This window comes from Diadema antillarum, unplaced genomic scaffold, assembly GCF_040938485.1.
Source record: "Diadema antillarum isolate AM-2024a unplaced genomic scaffold, OU_Dant_1.0 scf00000002, whole genome shotgun sequence".
NCBI lineage: Eukaryota > Metazoa > Echinodermata > Echinoidea > Diadematoida > Diadematidae > Diadema > Diadema antillarum.
The window spans coordinates 1378729-1400392 of NW_027270891.1; the positions used below are offsets into that span (position 1 = coordinate 1378729).

The window sequence follows — 21664 nt, forward strand, 5'->3', positions numbered from 1 at the left end:
TTAGCAGATGACATGATAAGAGTTAGGAGTGGTGGGAATGTAAAAAAAACAAACATAGAATGCATGTATTTAGTACAAATTTAGCATAAAATTAACATATTTCTTGCATCGAAGAGTAAAATCAAATATGTGATGTCATTGCTGTTTAGTATATGCAACCGGGAAAAAGTACATTAAAACAACCGGTATTGATGAAAAAAAAATTATGCGTACGCTGTACTATGGTGTTTAAGAACCAATGGGACTTTTTATGGTGATTTGTTGTATGTTGCAAGGTTAAAATGAAAATAAAATTGTGTCTGCTGCGACAGGACAAAGCGAAAAAGATTAAACCTTTGAGGAAGATTAACATTTTGACATACTATACTGGAAAAAAAATCTTCAAAATTTATTTTTACCACTAGCGATATAATTTTTATGATTTACCACGCTAACGAGTAACATCGAAAAATTATCTGCATGTATTTGCGAGTTTTGTTTTTAACAATTTGAAATTAAAAATAAAGAGAGGCCAAGAGAGCTCAATTCATATATGTCCGCCAACAAAAATAAATACAACGTGACTCTACACAATGATATCTTTTAAGATAGTGAATCATTCTAAATACAATTCCATGATATGAAACATTAACTTAATACCCACCTCTTACAAAAACCCAATCCAATTTGCTTCAGTGGTCAAAGAGAAATGAGGATTTTTTTTTTTTGTAGCGCATGTAAGGAATCCCCCACCTTTAAGAGCCAAGAGCATCTACATCTTATTGCTAACCTTGGAAGAATCGGACACATGACATATACTTTACAACAATCCACATTTCTCTGTGTCCAGTTTACCAAAATGAATGGGTTTCCTGCAAAATATATCCAAGATTTAAGATTTAAATTTTAAGAATCTGGAATAGCATTCAGACAACTGTTATCATATTAGAAGTTATGGATGTGAAAATCCGATTTTTTTTTTTGATCTACTATAGGACCATGCTCTGCTGACGTACATGCTAAAAGCAAATCTCTTAAACTGTCTAAGCTGTCTATATTGTAAGCAGTGATGACTTTCGTTGAAAGTATACTTAGGTAGATTTGGACGCATAAATCAGAAAGTATATATTGTAATATGTTACCGTGTATCAAAGAACCAACAAAAAGTCGCGCGCTTTGATTTTCCATTGGAATAAAAAAGGTAAAAAAGTTCAACCGAGTCGATATTGAGGTTTTCATGTTTTCGGCAAGAGCAGTAATTTCTACAATCTTGATTGGGGATCATAACACGAACAGGAAATCGTGTTTTTAGCAGAACACGTCTTTGTAGAATAGTGTGATTAGGTATATCTTCAGAGGCCCCTTTTCATTCCTTAAAAAAAATCCTTTACACCTTTCATTTCTTAAAAAAAAATCCTTTACAACTTCTTTAATTCAAACTCCAATAGCTTCGGAGATGTTGATGCTAATGCTTTGCATTTTACATCATATTTCCCTTTTGTCCCAAGCATTACTGAGAGCATGGCTCGGAAGATTAAACAGTTGAATAGAAACTGTACTTCAGGGCCTCTTTTCTCATTACACAGTTGTGCTTTCTTTCAAAATTTTACATAAATTATCTAGATATAGGAGAACCCATTTGAGGTGAGTTATACATCATTTTAAAGCTTACATTCTCATTCCTCCTTGAGAATCTGCCCCAAACTAAAATTCCGTGTGTGGTGACCTTTTCTTGTAGTGGAGGGTTACATTTATACATGTACAGTATCATACTGGTAAGATGTTTTATTGGGATTGCCCACTCCACGGGCTGAATGATAACTTATTGCTGCATTGGTGAAATTTTAAAAAATAGGAATGATTCATTGAAATCAATAATTGTTCATTAAAATATCAATGTTATATAAAAAACAAGAAAATAGATTAAATTAAAAAAAAAACCTGAAAGATCCTTTTTCATTTATTTATTCACTTTTTTGCTAGAAGCTCCGACTATCACGACGATATGATCGGGGATTTTTTTAAAGCAAAGTTTGGAAATTTATTCTGCAATAGATTAATGAAATTCAATTCAGAATTTTCACTGAATTACACGTGCTAAAAGAAATTTTGATTCGATTGAAAATCACATCAGGGGGGCGTTTCATCAACGAGTTCGTCGGAAGTTTTCACCGACAAATTTGCTATCAGCCAATCAGACGCAAGGATTTCAGTAGCTTTTAACAGTTGTCAGTGTAAATCACTGACAAAAAGTTTCATGAAACGGTCCCCTGATATTACCTGTAACTATTGAGAATATTACGGTGGGCGATGCTTTATGATATTGACCACTGACCTTCTTCCTTCCTCTTTCATTCTAGTCTCTTTGTTTTGTGTGAGTGTGCGTGCACGCACACATGTCCAGAGTGCGTGCAAAGTGTGTGTGTGTGTTTGTGAGAGAGTGAGAGAGAGAGAGTGTGTGTGTGTGTATCTGTCTGTGTTTGACTTTTTTTTCTATGGGCACCTACACTCTCACAAGCATCTGCTTTTATTCAGGTTTTCTTTCAACTTTCAACTTTCATTGAAGAAGAAGACGTAACTCACTGTTTGTTGGATATCTTTGTTTGGTTTGCACAACACTCCATAGATGAAAAGATTCTGCTTTCTGTTATGTATCTCGCTTAGACCGAGTTTTTCGTCAAGCTCAGCAATTTTGCTGTCGATGTTGTTTCGCATTGTGGAATGGCGTCATTTTCAACATCATGCAGTCGATCAGATGCATCCGTCAATCCAATCTCCGATTCACAGACGGTTTGTTTCGTTCTTTCAAAATCAGCCTTTATTGTTGTAATTTCGTTGACAACAGAATTCAGTTTTGTGTTTACTTGCGTGGTGAAGTTCATTAACATGCTCCTCATTTCTTTCATGAACTAAGACAGTTCAGATAGGACTGAGGAGGCAGCGACCGGCTGGCCACTGGAGCTTCCTGAAATGCGTGACATCACGTGATCGATTGAGTTCCCACTGCACACAATTTTTTTCATCCGTCATGACTGTAATTTACTGGAGATTGATTTCAATTGATTTTGTGTCATGGAAATGTTATCATTGTCTGTATAACAATATACTAATCTTAAAATGCATGGGTTACTTTACTTTGTCATGCATGGATATTGCAAATACAACACTGTATACTTGTTTGGAAATTCAATTAATGAAATGAAATTCATTTTGGAAAATTTCAAAAATTTATTAGATGTGGATTAAATGTGCGTTAATTCAGTTGTGTTTCTTTATTCAAAAATATTTACGATCACTGATATCAAATCACTTTAAAGAGCGTTCGAAAATAAAGAAAGCAGAAAACCTCGAGACTAAAAAAAGATATAACTTATGACTTTGTCTGGTAATGCATAATTAATGGCATGACTCAATACATCTATCTTATGAGAATAATGACTTTTGAACATTGCTTAACACTTTTAAAGACTCAATAAGTACTTGTCATGCGCTTTGTATAGCAAACACATTGGTACAATTATTTTTGTTATGATAAATCTCGTTTGAGGGATTACAAGTGGAAAAATGATGAAACATAGACTCACAATGGTCTTGGATTATCTAATTTATTTCATTCATTTCATTTCATTTCATTTCATAGAAATGGATGACATTGCTATAAAGCCTACAACATAATAGTCAAGTTATCTTTATAGTAGCGCCTTTGCTTCATGCTAATCAATGGTCCTTGTAGAGAAAAAAAATACTGCTTTAAAAGTAGGCGCTTTCCATTTCTGGTACTCTCCAACGGTTATCTTTGAAACTTCTTGACCAGCATAAAATCGATCTTTTAAGTTTAGCCTCATGTTTTTCACTACATGACTTTGCACTCGACATAAATAATTGAAGAACGCATTTAAATAACTAATGTGTGCGTCTGAACAAAGTAATGAGTGTATTCGATAAGTCCCACTTTGGTATTGCCGATTGGGATACCAATGTTTGTTGTGATTTTAATTTTTTCAAAGTTCACATTTTAGGGTGAAGTATATTTCCATTCCATTTAATAAACATTAAACATCTAAAAATGATAAACAAGCAGAAATTATTTGTAATAACTGCAAAAACGTTACAGAACAAAATACATGTGAAAATGCGAAAACAAAATGAAGAAAACATAATTGTATTTTTTCAATATACATAATAATGCGTAGTAAAAAATAAATATGGTAAGAATGGAAATGGAGGGTCCAACTATAACGCAAAGGTTGTATGATATTGGGCCCTCAGAAAATGCATAGCAAGAGAACGAAAAATTAATTCATAAAACTACAAACAGATATAAAACAAAATCAAAGGAACCAATACCAACTGATCATATTACGAAGGAAAAAAGTTTTGGGGGAATTTCCTTTACTGTTGCCATATCAACATCACGCAACTCACTGACAGCAAACTATATACCTCCTTGATCTCTGGTTGTGGGTTTTGAAGTCCCCTCAGAGCGACAAGGTCATAAAGGGCACAGCCTCTTTTTACAGCCACAGTACTCGAACCAGCGATTTCACGCTTATTGCTCTTAATTTCTGCATTTACATAAAAGACTGTTATCAACAAGGTGTGAATTAGTATAACGGTACCCAAAAAGAAAAAGCGTTTTTTTTTTTTTTTTTTTTAATACGGACTCCAGGAGACATTACTGATATATGAATAACTCTGACCTCAAAATGTAGATGGTGTAATTTCACAGCAGGAATCTGCGATGAAGAATCTACTATGCAACAATATTAGAGGATTCTTTTCGTTTCATATTCTCCCGTTTACAGGATATATATACATTTCTCAACACTTGAGAAAGGGCGGCGAGACGCTCGAAAATTTGTGTGAAGAAATAAACCGTTGGTGAATACAGCATGAACTTTGTTGCAGCTTTGTTACTTATCTTTTTATCTTGCCAACACGTGGACTACCTTATCAATATATATATATATATATATATATATATATATATATAGATTTACATAGATTATATATGCATATCACTCAGAAAAAAAAAGAATGCTAACACTTTCTCAAGTTCATATTTTCATAGAAGATGTGTATAAAAGTAAATGTTTTATTATAAAAGGTAATCTAATTGGCTATCATCATGGCATATCAATACAAAAGGAAACTTTGCGTGTGAATAAACACATTCGTTTTTGTCCTCCAATGCACAAAAATAAAAATTACAAAAAAAATCGGCATGTTGTCATTTATGAGCAAATGACCTTTAAGATAACAATGATAACAACAGACCAATTTAACACAATGGGATACATTAATGCAAAAGCAATAGCAAGCTTTTGTTATCCTGCATGTTTTGATACCCTCAAACAAAAGCAAAGTGGAAACTAAAGGGGGAAATAAAAGTTCTCTGTCAATTGGAACTTTAAATGCCATGGGAAGTAAACTGATACACAATGATCTCACAAAGTCTCGCAAAAGTAAACCAATAAGATAGCAATAAACAACAAACAATACGTGTACAGTACAATGCTCATGTTGTAAGATTCAATGTAGTCGAAATTGTTATTTTTCGGGAGGTGTCAATCAACCTTGTCTATTATGCTGTAATTATGCTGACGATGCTGGAATGCGTGAAATGGAATGCTCGGAATAGGAAATTGTATGAGAAAAGTATGACATTGACCGGGAAAACCTATATTACTACTATTTTGGTTACCATCATTATCACGTTGGTATTATTGTGATTATTATTAACAATAACACTCTTATCATATTTGGGTCTATATAGACCAATACGTGTAAGTACATATCATTTCAATAGAAAGCACAATCGTTGAAAAAGAAAGTGATGAGAAAAAATATATTTATATATCTAATGTATATAAAAGCTCTGAGTAAAAAAAAACGACAACCCTTTCTCAGTATTTCTATGTGTATACATTTTTATTATCAGCTTCTTAAAAAATCACTTCACGTACATGTACAACAAATACGAACACACATGACACAATACGGCCTTTCTTCACGTATCATTGATATCATACGATCGCACAAACAAAATTCATACACATTGGTGAAAGCGTAGGCCTAATTTTGTATTGAGGTGTTTTGATTGTCATATTACATTAAAATCGTATCAATTTCGTATGACATACAAAGCGTTAATATTTTCATACATCCGGTTCATATGTTTTTTTTTTTTCTTACTGCAGCTTGAGAGATGTCTTTACTATAATGAAATGGAATGTCCTTAAGATTAGGATTTGGAGGCCGAATGAGCAACAATTTCGTTGGATGCCATCAGTCATCCAATTGCTTCGGAAGGCTGGAGGTGCCATTAGGCAGGACTTGACTTTCATAGGGGGGTCACAGTCCTTACTGACTCTTATAGTTGAGACCTTTTGTGGGAAGCTGGATGGTCGCTACAACATCCTCTGTAACACTTCTCTATCTGTAAACGAAAAATTCAAGTTTCTGCAATGTTTCCATTGAGAAACATATAACAGATAGAAATGTAGCTTTACTTTGCTGTTTTATCGATTACAATTATGATAACATTCTGGCCTTCAGGCTGATGGAATGGATTCATCCCCGAAGTCAAAGGACGCCATTTGAGTTGCCTTGGCGCTGTATCTACTCTAGAGTACACAAGAAATGTTCTGTTATAATGTTGTTTCATATAGATTGCTACCCTGCGGGACCATAGAGCACGTAACACAAGTTTAGATTGCCCACATGCGATTAAACGTGTCATGTTTATGTCTGTTTAATTTCCCTGAAAATTTCGCTGATCCGTTGATATAAAAGATAATCGATATGTTCAAGATAGCTATATTACTGTTACTAAGCATTGCTTTGGTTCCTGGTCATCTGGTTGTTTGGTTTTCTGAGAAAAGAAAATCAATAACTCTGTCATGTGTTATGAATCTGAAGTGTACAGACACATAAAGAGTAAACAGTTCCTCCCTAAAGTGTAACGGAACATTTAATACGAACAAAAAACTTACTTTAAAAAGGATGATAAAAGTACTTTGCAGCGTCCGGTATGTTTTGGTCACTTGTGAAATCTAATCTACCAAAGGATTTCCGTCGGTTAATTGTTACTGTTCACCTCGGTTGGGTTTTTGTAAAAAAAACGATGCTCTTACTTCAGTGAACAATCTGAGGTGAATGTTAGATTCTCTAGTCCGTTCATGACTGCATATCTTTTCGTAAATGCGCCAATAAAGTCGAATTGAATAATTTCCACGCAAACGTCTACGTACATGGCTCCGATATTTCGATGAAATTAATCTGTTGATCGCAGTGTAATTTATCAAAATGAACCTGTCGGCTTTACCAGAAAAATCTAATGCAAACAAGGACGGCAATAAATGTGACTACTGCGAAGATCTGGACAATGTTCGGCAACTGTTGTTGACTTTGTAGATTATTCAACGGTCCCGTCTCTTCACTTTTTTCACCTGCAGGGAGAGGTTAAAAAAAGAATCATAATATTTTCAAAATCGACCAAAAAATACATGATTAAAACAAAGGATACACTCACGGCTGGTATACATTCAGATAGACAGAACAGAAAGCAGGAGAAACAATATTATTTTTCCCTTTTCCTAATGAGGATCATTCCAATCTCTTTCATAACTTGCTTACTTTTGTTTATCATACACTGTTGGTCAAAAAGGTGGAATAATTTTGTTTTGAATAAAAGTCGACCGTTTTGTTCGCATTTAAAAGGCTGTCTGTAGCACAAGCTGGTATGTTATTGATTACGAAATGTCACCCCATTATTCAGGTGATATTTGACTTGAGGAATGTGTTATTACGTAACGAAGTTACCTTGTGCAGACTATAAAGCCCTGTGCAGTTGAAATATTGCCTGTTTTGCTGATTTTGCACCGCGTAGAGAAGGTTTTTTTTTTCCAAGATCCCTGTACTGTGTGCATTAAAAATCGGTACAGAATCCCCCCTAACTATGCCTGGTCCAATGCTGACGGCAATGCGCGAGAGAGTGATAGCGCTTAGGCATGAGGGCTACAAGCAGACTCTTATAGGATAAATCCTAGGGATTTTACAGGGTACAGTCTCTAAAATTCTTAAGCGTCATCGTGAGAGAGGAAATGTACTGCCACGGCAATCACCAGGACGTCCCAGACTGATAACAAGTAGAGATGATCGCCAACTGTTGAATCCTAGCCGTAGAAACCGGAAGTTGCCCTCGAGTCGTCTTCCATGCTTGTGGAGGAGACATCACGGAATCAAAGTCTCAAGATCAACAGTCAATCTCAGATTGATACAACATGGCTCCTGAGCACGATGATTGGTTAGATGTCCACGCCTGACGGTTCGCCACGGGTAGCTCGTGGTGGTACCACTAGTGACGTTTACTTATCTGGTGAATGCTGCTGTCTGCAGGGAGATATAGGAGTTCCACTGCCTTCAATATGAAAGACATGTGTACGGATTCAATTTCCGACTGCAGAATGATAACGCTAGACCGTACAGGACAGCTGTAGTTAGAGAATTCCTAGAGGTAGAGGGGGTTGAGCAGTTGCCATGGCCAGCTTGTTCGCCGGATATGAACCCCATAGAACATGAATGGGATGCCCTAGGCCGAGCCATCAACGGCAGAGTGGTCATTCCTCAAAATCTGAAGGAGTTGACCGCTGCGTTGAGAGAAGAGTGGGAAGCCATACCTGTCGATGTCATCAACAACCTGGTGGACAGCATGCCACAACGCCTACGCGCACTGATTTGTGCTAGGGGCGGGTATACCCGGGGTGGACATACCCGAAATGTCCATCCCAATGTGAAATCTTTAGAATAAAGACTCAATTTGATGTGAACTTATCAATGGAATCACAAAACAAGTTTTCTGGAAAATTGAATGACGTTTTAAACAAATATTCTATTCATAAAGTTTCTTTTGTAGTATTATCAATGTTGTTTCATGCCAATAGTTTATACTAATTTAGACATATACTTGTTAAAAATCACTGTGAAAGCGTGTAAGTGACAAGATAACAAAATTAGATGATTGATATACATCAGACATATTATTTTCCAAGCACATTGTAATAGATACGCCGTTAAAGTTTGAGAAAAAAAAATATTCCACCTTTATGACCAACAGTGTATATGATAGCCTAAAGACAACGTTTTTGACTTGCCTTTCAAGTTGCAATCAACAAAACATGCTTTCACTTATTTCATCTTGTGGGGTAAAAGAAATGTTTTCTATTAACATTAGATATCACGTCCAGTGGGGAGAAAAAAAAAAACAACAACACAATAAGCATGCGTTAAAGTGAGGGACAGTGAAATAAACCGTGAGATAATCTTTACACCACATGAGCCCGCTACAGAGAATCCTAAAACATAATACGTCACGAAGTTACACATAATCTAAGTTGAATGTAAAATTATATCATGTGTCAATGTGTAATGCTTTGCTGTTGCTACATGTCTTAACTCTCTGATGTGTTCTGTAAGACAAATATGCGATATGAACAACGATAACTTTACAAAACAAACAAACAAACAAACAAATAAAGCTATAAGTACATTGCAGACAGTGTACATGTATACTTTCATTATTTTGGGCAATTACTCGATTAATCGCTACATTTTTTTATGCATATCCCTTCCTTTCATTGACCCTACTAAGAGTTCGGGACGACATACCTCCTTTGTAGACACCAAGAAATACGAAAGGAGTGGTTGCTCTAGAAGGAATATCGTCATACACAGACTACGCCTTCTGTTAACATACCGTCAGTATCGACATATGTGGAGGAAAAAAAAACCACCTTAATAACAGCTTATTCAAGAGTTGTTAGTTCGTTTCTTACAAAGTCCAGGATAGTGGAAAACAAAATAAAGCTTACTGTTCCCTCGTGAAAAAACGTATAAGCACTCACTATGCTGAGAAATCATATTGCTTTCAATTCATGTTTCTTACTTATTCTTGTCCTCTACAGGCACCATGACGTTTGTAGGTGAACCTCGACAAAATATAAACGAAACGGCTATATTAGCTTCACGTCAGGGAGGAGATCTATGAAAGCTACTTTTCTCGATGACATCATTACCTCTTCTACCTCTCTTTCTCAAGGTTGTCTCGGGCTGGGATTCACCTATATTCGTCTCTGTACAACTTTTACAAGAAAAAGGACACAAATACGAAGTCATTAAATCATATGTATATATACATTTACATTTTGTAAAGGAAATGTAAAAGATCCAGGCCTTAGATTACCTTGATATTGGGGTATTCATGTATAGTAATAAGTCTAGCCTTCCGGCTGTGTTTTTATCGACGTTTGTTAGGAATGTTTGGGTGCATTCTAATCGTACAGGACAGCAGGAAAAACATATTCTTTTCATATCTTGCCCAACGGAGCAAGACAATATCCTGAAATCAACTTTCACATGATCTAATTTTATCTAATGATCTCGACAGAGAAGTAATTCCATCACCGTCCGGCAATTCCCTTAACAAAAAACAAAAGTCTAAATTTCTATCTCCTTGTTGAGCACTTTAGGTTCATTTTAAGTTGTTAATCTTAGTAGACTTCTGCAACGGTCGTCTCTGTGCCTGTGCTGCACGCCTTTATCATTATGACCATGACGCTTTTCCGAGTAATTCAGTACATGTATTAAAGACAATCAATATATGCTATCATAGAGCTTAAGCGTTTCCAACTTCATAATTTGTCGTTCTCTAAAGTTGAAATGTTCATGTAAGACCTCAGTCATGCATGTCTGTCAATCTACGCCCTACAATGAATGTTTCTATGGAGATTCAAAATATTTTGCTTGTATTGTTGCATTCTACAATACTCTGCACATGTAATAATAATTTGTTGAAACCATTGCAAAAGGAGTGGTTTTCCACAAAGTGTTCACTTACATGGCTAAATATGTACGTAGATTTTCTTAATACCAAGAGCCATTGAAATAATGCCAGGGGCGGATCCAGGAACTCCGTAAAGAGGGGGCGCGTTTATAAGATTAAGGGGGGGGGGGGGGGGGGGGGCGCACGCACCCCTCCCCCATTTTTTTCTTTTTATTTCTTTTGTTTCGACAAAAGATAAAGGGGGGGGGGGGCGTGCGCCGGTTGCAGTCCTCCATGGATCTGCCACTAAATGCAGTAATTACTAAGACACATTGATTTATGTATTTGATACAGTGCGTGTGTGTTTGATTCCGTGTCCTTGTTTGTGTACCTACATGTTATTGAGACAATCATGCAGATAGATGAGGCTCAGTCATAGTATGTATACATATGTTTGCACGACCAGTACATATTTACTCAAATAAACCTGTATCTTACCGAACACTTTTGTCAACGGCTGTGTAGACTCCGCCCAATCCTGCCCCTTCCAGAGCTGCCTTGAGCTCGGCTTCGCTTCTGACTTTCTCATCTGTCCAGCTATTGAGGACATCTGAGAGGGCCCGGGGGTAGTCCTTGCTGAACTTATCCAATATCTGTTGTGCGCGGTTATACCCAAACCCCAGATTGAAGCACAGGTCTGCATAGTTTCCCGGCGGTACGAGAAGGACCAGGCTTTTGATATGAGCAGTTGTGACGAAGTCTGCAGATAGGAAATTGGTTAATTGATTGTGAGTGTTTGGACATTGTATTATGTAGAGAAATCAAGAAAATGTCATTATTCCTGCCAAATGAAAGAGCAATTAACAAACTGTTTTTTTTTTCAGAGAGGAAGGGGGTTAATATCAAACACTCGGAGGTTATGCATTGATTTTGTACTTTAAATTATTTCTTATTTTGTTTAGAATTCCTTGTTTGAGTTTTTAATCTTTGTTCTGCAGTAACGTCACAAATTGTTACAGTCTTGTCAATCTGGAATGTGGTTATACAATGGGGAAACTTCCTAATTAACCAATGTCCACTGCATGAAAATGAGCAAGTTTTTATCAGTTCATGCGGAGGTATAATGGGGAGGTATATAATCCAAAGTGTATTCTTTATCGAATTTGTAATGTATCAGTGACTGACAGATAATGTCATCGAAAATTCATCCTGCGATTATAAACACTTAACCCCCATCGTCGGGCACCGTCTTCCCTCTTACAAAGTTCATGCGCTGACTGCTTCAAATACCTCTTCTTTTTCTTGAAATTACATATATCACATGAGGACTTTTATTGCAAAGTGAGCTAAGCGCCATTTCTTTTCTTACAATTCAAAGTAAGTCCGTCATCAGATATAGCAAAATTTAACCTTTCCAGCAAAACCTCACTTCTTAAATAACAAGAACTATTTTAGAAGTTATGATTACAAATATGCTGTATTTCATCTTATTTTCTTCTTCTTTTATCAATTTTATCCCAAATATCCCAACAAGAATGGAGTTAGTTCGTTCTGCGACAAAACTCTTCATACATGTATATCTATATATGTGACCCTGCACCTCAAAACAAACAAAAAGTCGCCAGACATGAATTTTTAGTTAAGACCATATTCTGAAAGAGCAGACTTTAAGCTTTAAAATGATGTATAACTCAAATCATATGGACTCTCCTAACCTATCTAAATATTGGAAAGAAAGCACAAACTCAGGAAAAGTGTGAACTGAGAAAAGAGGCTCTGAAGTACAGTGTCTATTCAAGCGCTTAATCTTTACCAAACCGTGCTGGCTGTGCGATGAATGGGACAAAAAACAGGAAGTAAACCACCAGAGTAACAACAATGAAGGGATTATCAGATTAAACTGAAATTGAGCATGCCTCATTACACATTCTGTCCATAATCAATGCCAACTTTCAAAGCAGTAGCACTATCCTTTCAAAAGTTATTAAAGTTGAAAGTGAAGAGTGTGGACAAGGTTTTTCAGAAATGAAAAAGGGATTCTAAAGACACACATAATCACACTATTCTACCAAAACTGTTCGAGATAAACTGCTAAAAAAACACACTTTCCTGCCCGTTTTATGATACCAAATTTTAGCATAATGTAAAAGAAGACCCGCTCTTTCAGAAAATATGAAAAAGTCAGGTTCGGCTAGGTTGACCCATTTCACTTATTTTCAGTCCTCACGCAAAATCAGTGTGTGCGACTTTATGTTCGTCTTGAGGTGCACGGTCACATATACGGTCCGATTGGTGTGAATATGTACAGGTTTAATGCCTCCCTCCCCCCTAAAAAAAAAAAAAAAAAAATCGGCTAGGGAAAGGGAATTTCATACTTTGCAAACAGGGAGCCGGATGATACATTATTTTTACCTTCTTCTATCCAAGTCATTGTCATAAAAGCGCCAGAAAAGATAATTTGATATAATGCATTCCTGATTCCAAAACTAGTTCAATAATTAGCTATAAATGTCATTTCCTACTCTCCAAAACCAAAGCGATTGTTAGACAGGAATCTACGAAATGTAATTTTGATCACCACTTTTCCGTATACACTTACCTTTTTCGTTCCTGCTGACGTTTGGACTCTCGCTTTGTCCGCCTGTTGATATTCCTTGAATATCCATAAAACAAAAAGAAGGAAAGACACTGTCCCTTTGAAATGGGGAATGAAGTTAGCGTTATAAAAATCAAATACTGTTGAGTGCTCTGGAAATATATCTATATCCAATGGTAATGATACCAATGACAAATACAATACAATATTATGTGTTTTATAATGTGTTGTTTACAAAAGGGAAACAATCAATAATTACAAGGATGCTATAAAGAGGAATAATACCTTTATTAATTCATTGCGCGGTCAAAGACATTGAGTGATATTTGTGTTTTACGCATCTAGGTATCATTCGTCCAAAGACATATCAGTTATCTTAATCTCAGTTGTCAATCGATATCTCTTCTTAATTTATGAAATTAGACACCTCCTCCTGTGTCCATTAGTACCTCCTAAAGAAAGAAAGAAAGAGACAATTCAATGACCCGGTCAAGGTAATCAACGCATATCCAAGTGATTATCATACTTAATGACACCGAAAGCAGCATTGTGTGCCTTTGGACTCATACATTAATGCATAGTGAAGGAAGGTGCGGCAAATTCAAGTCCAATTCATCAAGTTTACCTCGGTATTCTACCGCGTGATATAGTATTGGGTAACAAAGTTGTGCAGCACTACATGTAACCCTAAGCCACGAGGATGGGGCGAAAACAGTTATTGATCTTGCCCTCAAAATCTCACCAAACTGGGACCGGATTAAGTCCATGTTGATAATGTGGATTCCGCATTTCAAAGACTGTAGTTCAGCTCCATCAGTGAACTTTGTCCTAATGCCGCATTCGGGACAGGCAAAGCACTCAGCGAACGTGATTCTCTTTGCCCATTGACGGCAAATACCTTCAAGCGTGTTCCTTACAAAGGTCATCACCTGTGTAACGTAAAAGGAGAGTGAGGCGCACCCAAGTTATTGTTTAAGAATTATACAATACAAATTAGTTTTGAGCTCTCAAATCTATGTCAAAACAAAAAGGAAGTTTCGAGCGGCATTCTTGCTATCAATAGAAAGTATGATATGCAGTTCATTTTTTTCTGTTTTGAAATTAAAATGGGTTGGGAGGGGAATCCCCCCGCTTCCTCCCCTCGACGTTTCCCGCAATAATTAAAAAAAAAAAAAATGTGAGGCCTCATCGTGAGGCCTCTTCACTTCGTCTGTGTATATGATTGTTTGTTTTGTTTTGAGACCAAATTTTTGCATAGTTTTGTGATTTTGCGCACATTCTTTTTAATGGAAAACACCAAATCAAACATTCGTTATGAAACTCATACAAACCTGGGAATTTTTACCTGTAAAGTACTTTAGTTGATGAAATTTACATAAGTTGCAGTAAAAAAAAGGAAGTCAGGAAAGGGGCGACAATAATGATATCAGCATACCAATATATCCCACTCACATAGGTTTATTACATATACTGCAAACATTCGGGTGTTCAATCTGAAATATCGAGCTAGTGTTAAAGTTCCGGTGCTCATTTCTGGGTCATCCCACTAGACAGACACCAACGAGTCATACAGTCCACGAGTTCGACATTGAAAACAGGTCCATGAATCATCCAACTCACGAGTCATACAGCTCATGAATTCGACACTAGGTAAAAACAGCCCACGAGTTCGACAGATACAACATGGGGCTCAATGTGTCAGGTCTCGTTAGCCTTGTTAGTGTAGTGTCGAACTATGGGCTTAATGACTCCTGAGCTGTATAACTCATGGGCTGTATGACTTGTGAGCTGTATGACTCGTGGACTGTATGACTCGTGGGTTTCAGTCTCGTGACGTGCACCCAAATTAACACCTCCTGGAATCACTTCATAATGTATATATATATATATATATATATATATATATATATACTTTTTTCTTTTTTTAAAGAAATGTAAGTAGTTATTGTTCTTTTAACAAGATGAACAAGTACTTTCCGATAGAGTAGGTCGACTTTAGTTTAAAAAAAGTAAACAACTTGAAATAATGGTCACACCCGTTGGTGTTGTCTCCTATTGACAGTATGGGAGGTTGTGTAATGACACAATATATAATATACAACGTGTCCCAGAAAAAACGAAACCCGAGTTTCATTGCAATTCTTTGCGATCATAATCACATATTTGCTTTATGAGTTGTACGTGGATTGAAAGATACACTTCCCTTCTTTCATTCGATGCACAACACATTGTTCATAATGCATGCATGACTGAGTTAGAACAATAGACAGTGGTGCTACTAAAATTTCATTTGCACGAGCAAATGGCAACTTTGACTGAATTTTTTAACTTTTCCAGCAATCTTTTGCAAAAGATAGAATCATAGCTTTAATATCCATTCTTTTTCCTTTCATATGATATCCCATGCGTAAAATATGATCAACGCCTGCTCGAGAAGGCTTAATTTGAAAATATCCTTACATTTTACGCAGATAGATGGATAGTAAAAAAGGAGCCGTTAGCTTTCCCGACTCCTGCCCGACTTGGCAGATTAAAATGGCCTTCATGCTTCAATGAATTTCCACAAACATGAAGGGAGGGGAAAGGGGAATGTTACAGACGATTCGGTTGTGAATAGGGTCCTAAATTAGCACGTGATCATGAGCTTGCCTGACCATGCAGCTAACTACAGAGCAAAGGGTGTTCATTAGCGGAATGTCTGGGAAGGTAGGGTGGGAGTAACGGACAGAAAGAAACCCTTCCGAGCCCCCCCCCCCCCAAAAAAAAAAAAAAAAAGAAACAAAAACAAACAAAAAAAACAAAAACAAACAAACAAACAAAAAAAAAAAAAAAAAAAAAAAAAAAACAACTTTCTGCCCTGCAGTTGCACCTTTGAAATGTTAGAAGCGCAAGTTCAGTGATAAATAAAGTGATGTACCCTCTCTTTCTGCTTCGCCACCCCCTTCAAAAACTTCAAAACCCTGTCAGTGATGAAGGACTAACCACGCGTGAGGGAAATGTAGGGAGGAATGAAAACAGTTAATAAGTTTGAGGAATAAAATCATCAAAATGTGTATCATTGTTGCTTGTTGATTTCCCGTAGCCATTGGACTGCGTGCAGCCTGAGAATACTCGCGATATTAGTCTTCAATTATCATAAATAACTATGTCTCATAGCTTATTCTAGATAAATGACAACAAAGGGCTGTCCGTCTCATACAGCATTCTCTGTAAATACCCCCCCCCCACAACATTCACTGTAGCACTGCGGTTGTTTTGTGTGAATTCAATAGTCCAGATGAGTCCATTAGACGGGAGAGCTGAATGCTTGTTTTTTCGCTTTTTCGTAGAATTGGTAGAAATGAAGCATGCTTTCATACAGATTTTTCTCAAGCATGCGTTATTCATATTTGACGCGTAAGGTCTCATATGAAAGAAGAAAATATGAATATTTTGGTTATGAACTTTGTTTTTCGAAAACGTAACGTTATAAGTCTGAAAAATGCACTTAAAGTCACCATTTGCGCGTGCAAATGAAAATTTGATAGCACCACTTGTCATTGTTCTAACTCAGTCATGCATGAACAATGAACATTAAGTTGTACATCAAATGAAAGAAAAAGAGTTTATCTTTCCATTGATGTATATCTCATGGAGAAAATGTATGATTTCGATTGTAAAAAGTTGCATGGAAACCCGGTTTCGTTTTTTTCTGGGACACGCTGTAGTGTTACTGCTGAATTAATACGAGTGCAATGCCCCCCCCCCCCCAAAAAAAAAGAGAAAAAAATAATAATAATAAATAAATAAATGAAAAAAAAATCACTAATTCCAGAGTCAAATTAACACCGTTAAGTGCCAGGTGAACACTTTTCACCACCATGATCACATAATTTCTACACCGTCCTGTCGTTCTGGACCTCTATTGACACTTGATCACTACATTTAAAGTTAACACCCCTGATGTTAAATCTAACACAAATATTTTTCAGTAAATGTTTAAAGGTAAGACATTGTTAATATTTTGAATAATGGGGTGGGGTACGAATGCAGTAAGGATGGAGACAAAATGGGCCGAACTTTTGTTTTTCTTATAAAACACGCAAAGAGATGTACACAACCCTGGCTTTATTTATGCATTTAATGTTCAATGCATTCGAATTGTCCTAGTGTGTTAATGTATTCTTGGTTTTCCATTTCAAGACATTTTGAATTGCAGTTTAAGCTCCAATCAGCAGTACACCAAACGATACAAAGGCAATAATTATGCTCCTTGATGATACAAGACGCACTAACCCCCCCCCCAAAAAAAAAAAAACCCCAACCAAACCAAAACAAAACAAAACAAAACGACACGCTCCAACAGTAACTAAACAATGCATCATTATTTGAAGACAAATTCACACACAATGATCTCACATAGTTCCGCCAAATTAACAAATAAGATATTAATAAACAACAAGCAACACGTATAGGTCTACAGTCTTCGTGGTTTCAATGTCTATTAGCATGTAGTCGAAATTGTTGTCCTCGAAGGTGTCAATCAACCTCCCCTATTACGCTCGTTTGTTTCTAGTGTCTGACGTGCCTGTATACGGACGCCTTTTTACTCGTCATGCTCGTTAAGTTCAAATTTTGGAATGAACAGGTGGACCTACACGACAAAAATGATGTTCATCATGAAGCCCAATTTGTTAAAAAACTATGCGGAAAAGACACACATTAAAGTTCTTCAAGCTAAAGAAATGTAAAACTTATTTGAAACATGGTTGCCTTTTCACGAATTTGAGAGACTGACGAGATTCCTCGCAGCGGCTCATTGCTGAATTGCATGCTCCTATTTTAGATTTGAATGATGGAAATGAAAAATTGATTGCTCAGATACACAATATGAATGATCGGATTTGAATCTAATTGCTGCTTCAGTACTGCGATCGTGAAATAGATGCTCAGAATAGTAACTTGAATAGTTAAAATTATGATAACGACTGGGAAAAACCTATATTAATAATATTGTAAGAATTAATCGACATTGTTGTTATCATCAATACCATAGCATTTACCTTTCGGACAACTTCAGGATCCGGCAGACTAGCGTTGGGACATCTAAATACGGTAATCTGGCGAATGAAAGTGACATTCAGACCGATTGTTATGCACTTGTATAGCTTCGTATACGTGTAAGGGTGGGTGTTACACTGCATTCATACCAGCCTACGAGACTAGCGGAAAACCCCAGCGTGAGATGTTTCTTCATTGAACAGTCTGTGCTCTGCTTACCGTAAGTTACATGTTTCTTGGGGCGATTACACTATATCGACAACCTCCTCCCCCCCCCCCCCCCCCCACACACACTTATCACAAGGGTTATTCAAGCATTATTACTCAATCATTCTTTATCGTCAACCCAAGCGTCATTTCAAATCATTTCTGCCGGGATGTTTCAGTGTTTGGGTTACTAAAAGAAGGGATCAAGGTTTACAATTCGTTGATCCAGAACGAATGGGAAGTTATATCTTTGGCAATAAACAAAATCTGTCTAGAGACGACATCTACACAGTAGAAATGAGAGTAAGGATCATTTCCGCAACAGCATCGCTGGCCTGTCCAGAGACGACATCTACACAGTAGAAATGAGAGTAAGTATCATTTCCGCAACAGCATCGCTGGCCAAACTGACAGGATTTGGGAGAGCAATGTCAAATTCGTGGCAATATCCCTGCTATATAAGTCACTAGTGATCTTACTCTTGCTATGTGGATGCGAGACATGGACATAGATGTCAGAAAAAGAGAATCACGGCGTTTGAGACAAAGAGCATTTGAGGAGACGATACTCCTCATCTACTACAGGCAGCACAAGATCAAAGATGATTTGCGGAACCTGGTCACCAACTTTAATAGTCGGTTTCCGTGAACCACTACTCAAGGTCGGTACAACGGGGAGCCCCCCCCCCCCCCCCCCCCCATACCGGGTGTCCCCTAAAAAAGCGGAACGGTGCATTTTCAGTACCTCGCGTTCTAAAAGTGATATATTTTTTGACGTCACTTGAAAGAGCATCTTCCGCAAAAGACAATGTTACCAAAGTCATTAAATTTGATTCAGAACTTTTTTATTCTAAGCCCAACTCTATAAATTCAGTTATTTTCAAATTTTGCTGGATTTTTGAGACGTATGAGCCAATAATTTGGGTGCGACACGCGTTCTGGGTGCATCATTGTTTAAGCTCGTTGATCCATGTCAACAATAGATACAGCTTTCACATTGGGCGCAGGACAGTATGAAACCCCTGAAAACGTGCCAAGCCAGTTTTCCTCATGCAAACAGACTTCGCTGCAGAGAGTTCCTGTTCGCTCAATTGTTTCTTTTGTCTCCTCGCTTTAGGCGTAGCAGGCATAACAATGAACTGCAGACGATGCGCTGACAACTTTGCTTAAAAACGGAGAAAAAATCAAGAAAATACGGCAAATGTTTAAAAGTCGCAAACAGTATAGCAGATAAAATCTATGTGAACGGAAAGCTTACATTGTGACAAGAAATTAATAATATCAATTACAATCTATGATTTAGCGTATGAAAATGGTGTCAATTCTAACGTACCCTTTGCTAAACCAAAAAATTTGCACTTTGATATCAATCAGATAATTCTAGCTTCATTTTGAACATTCACAGTAACTCTTGATTTACAATATACATGTATCAATGATGCCTAGCCATGCTGTGAGTCAATTACCCTCAATGAATATGTATTAACCGGCAATCCTGACCTCAAACTCTATCACTATATCACTGATTTGAGGAAAGAGTTCATGATCCTGATTTGAAAACTTGCAAAAATGTTTTAAGTTAAAAGTTAGCCAATTTTGGCTTACTTTGAATGCATTATGGCCTACTGTGCAGCGTAATGTACTATGCAGGGTAGAGTAGGGTAGAATTAAGTAACCCTTCTTCTACAATTCGATAAAGTTTAGTAAAAATGACATGGGTTTGAATGTACAGCATGACATTCATGAACCCCACCTAATCAGGGCACCCAAGATATGTTTATAACCAGATTTTGGGGACCTACATGTAGGACAACGGCGTAAATTCGTGCTGAGAAGTGTGTGTGTGTGTGTGTGTGTGTGGGGGGGGGGGGGGGGGTGATCGGCGATAGTCACCATCACCACGATTACAAGCCCATAACCGGACGGGTGCAGCCAGTGGCGTACCGTGGGTCAAGACATTGGCGGGGGGGGGGGGGGGGGGCACTTCGTGGAAAAGTAATTTTTAGGGTGTGTATGCTTGTGCGTGTGTGTGTGTGTATGTGTGCGTGCGCATGTGTGCGTGTGCTGTCAGTCTGCAGCTTAACGGTTGCAAAATTCTGCTGCCCGATTGCTAACTTTTACTAATAAGTTTGATTCCATGTCACCAGTTCTCCGTTCCTTACATTGGTTACCTGTAGAAAAAAGGATTATTTTCAAGATTCTGTTATTAGTACATCATTCAGTTCATTCTTTCTCCCCAATATACATAAGTAATTCTGTTCAAAAATACAATCCGACACGAAGGCTACGTTCATCATCAGATGCATTCTTACTTCAAACACCCAGAGTAAAACATGGGTATGGTGATCGTGCTTTTCCCGTTATGGGACCAAAATTGTGGAATCAGTTACCTCTTCACTTAAGGGAACTGTCATCGACAGAGTCATTCAAATCCAAACTTAAAACTTATCTGTTCCTTTCATACTGAGGACTGTAATTGCTGTACTTATGTCATTAATATTGGATCAATATTGTATTTTTAATTGGTATATGTTGTATTCTTTATTTGGTATATATTTGTTTTTGTTTACCATTTTCTTATTTGTTGAAATGTTTGAATATGTATATGCATGTAAATATATGATATCTTTTCATTTTTGAAGCGCTATGAGCACTGAAAATTGGACCTGTGCGCTATACAATTAGCCACTATTATCATTATTACTATTATTATTAATGGGGACTGCAATACATAACGGAATGTGATACATTCCACAGTGCAGTCATTGGGTCATTGAGCAACATTGCAAGTTTTCCTTATGGATTATGGAATGACGGTGTGAGACGCCACAATACTGGCACCAAAATGAGGGGAATTGCATAACAATTAAATTTGAGCAAACGGAGCCAGCGAGCGAGCTTGAAAATTTGACATTGTGCAGTCCCCAAGCTGCCGTTTGTAGCTATTTCTTTCGCTTTGGATATTAAGGGTGTGTTTGTGTGTGTGTGTGTGTGGGGGGGGGGGGGGGCGGGGCGCAACTG

General features: G+C 37.2%; 1 protein-coding gene across 1 annotated transcript in view; it reads right to left on the reverse strand.

The window, feature by feature from the left end:
• Nucleotides 1-8572: 8572 nt before the first annotated feature.
• Nucleotides 8573-21664, reverse strand: part of LOC139729726 (cyclic GMP-binding protein C-like) — a 115844-nt gene continuing 102752 nt past the window's right edge. Inside the window, exons 8-11 of the mRNA XM_071640692.1 lie at nucleotides 14140-14326; nucleotides 13401-13454; nucleotides 11300-11561; nucleotides 8573-8660 (exon numbers count right to left, since the gene is read on the reverse strand). Coding sequence (XP_071496793.1) covers nucleotides 8573-8660; nucleotides 11300-11561; nucleotides 13401-13454; nucleotides 14140-14326 — 591 coding nt within the window. The remainder of the gene's footprint in view (nucleotides 8661-11299; nucleotides 11562-13400; nucleotides 13455-14139; nucleotides 14327-21664) is intronic.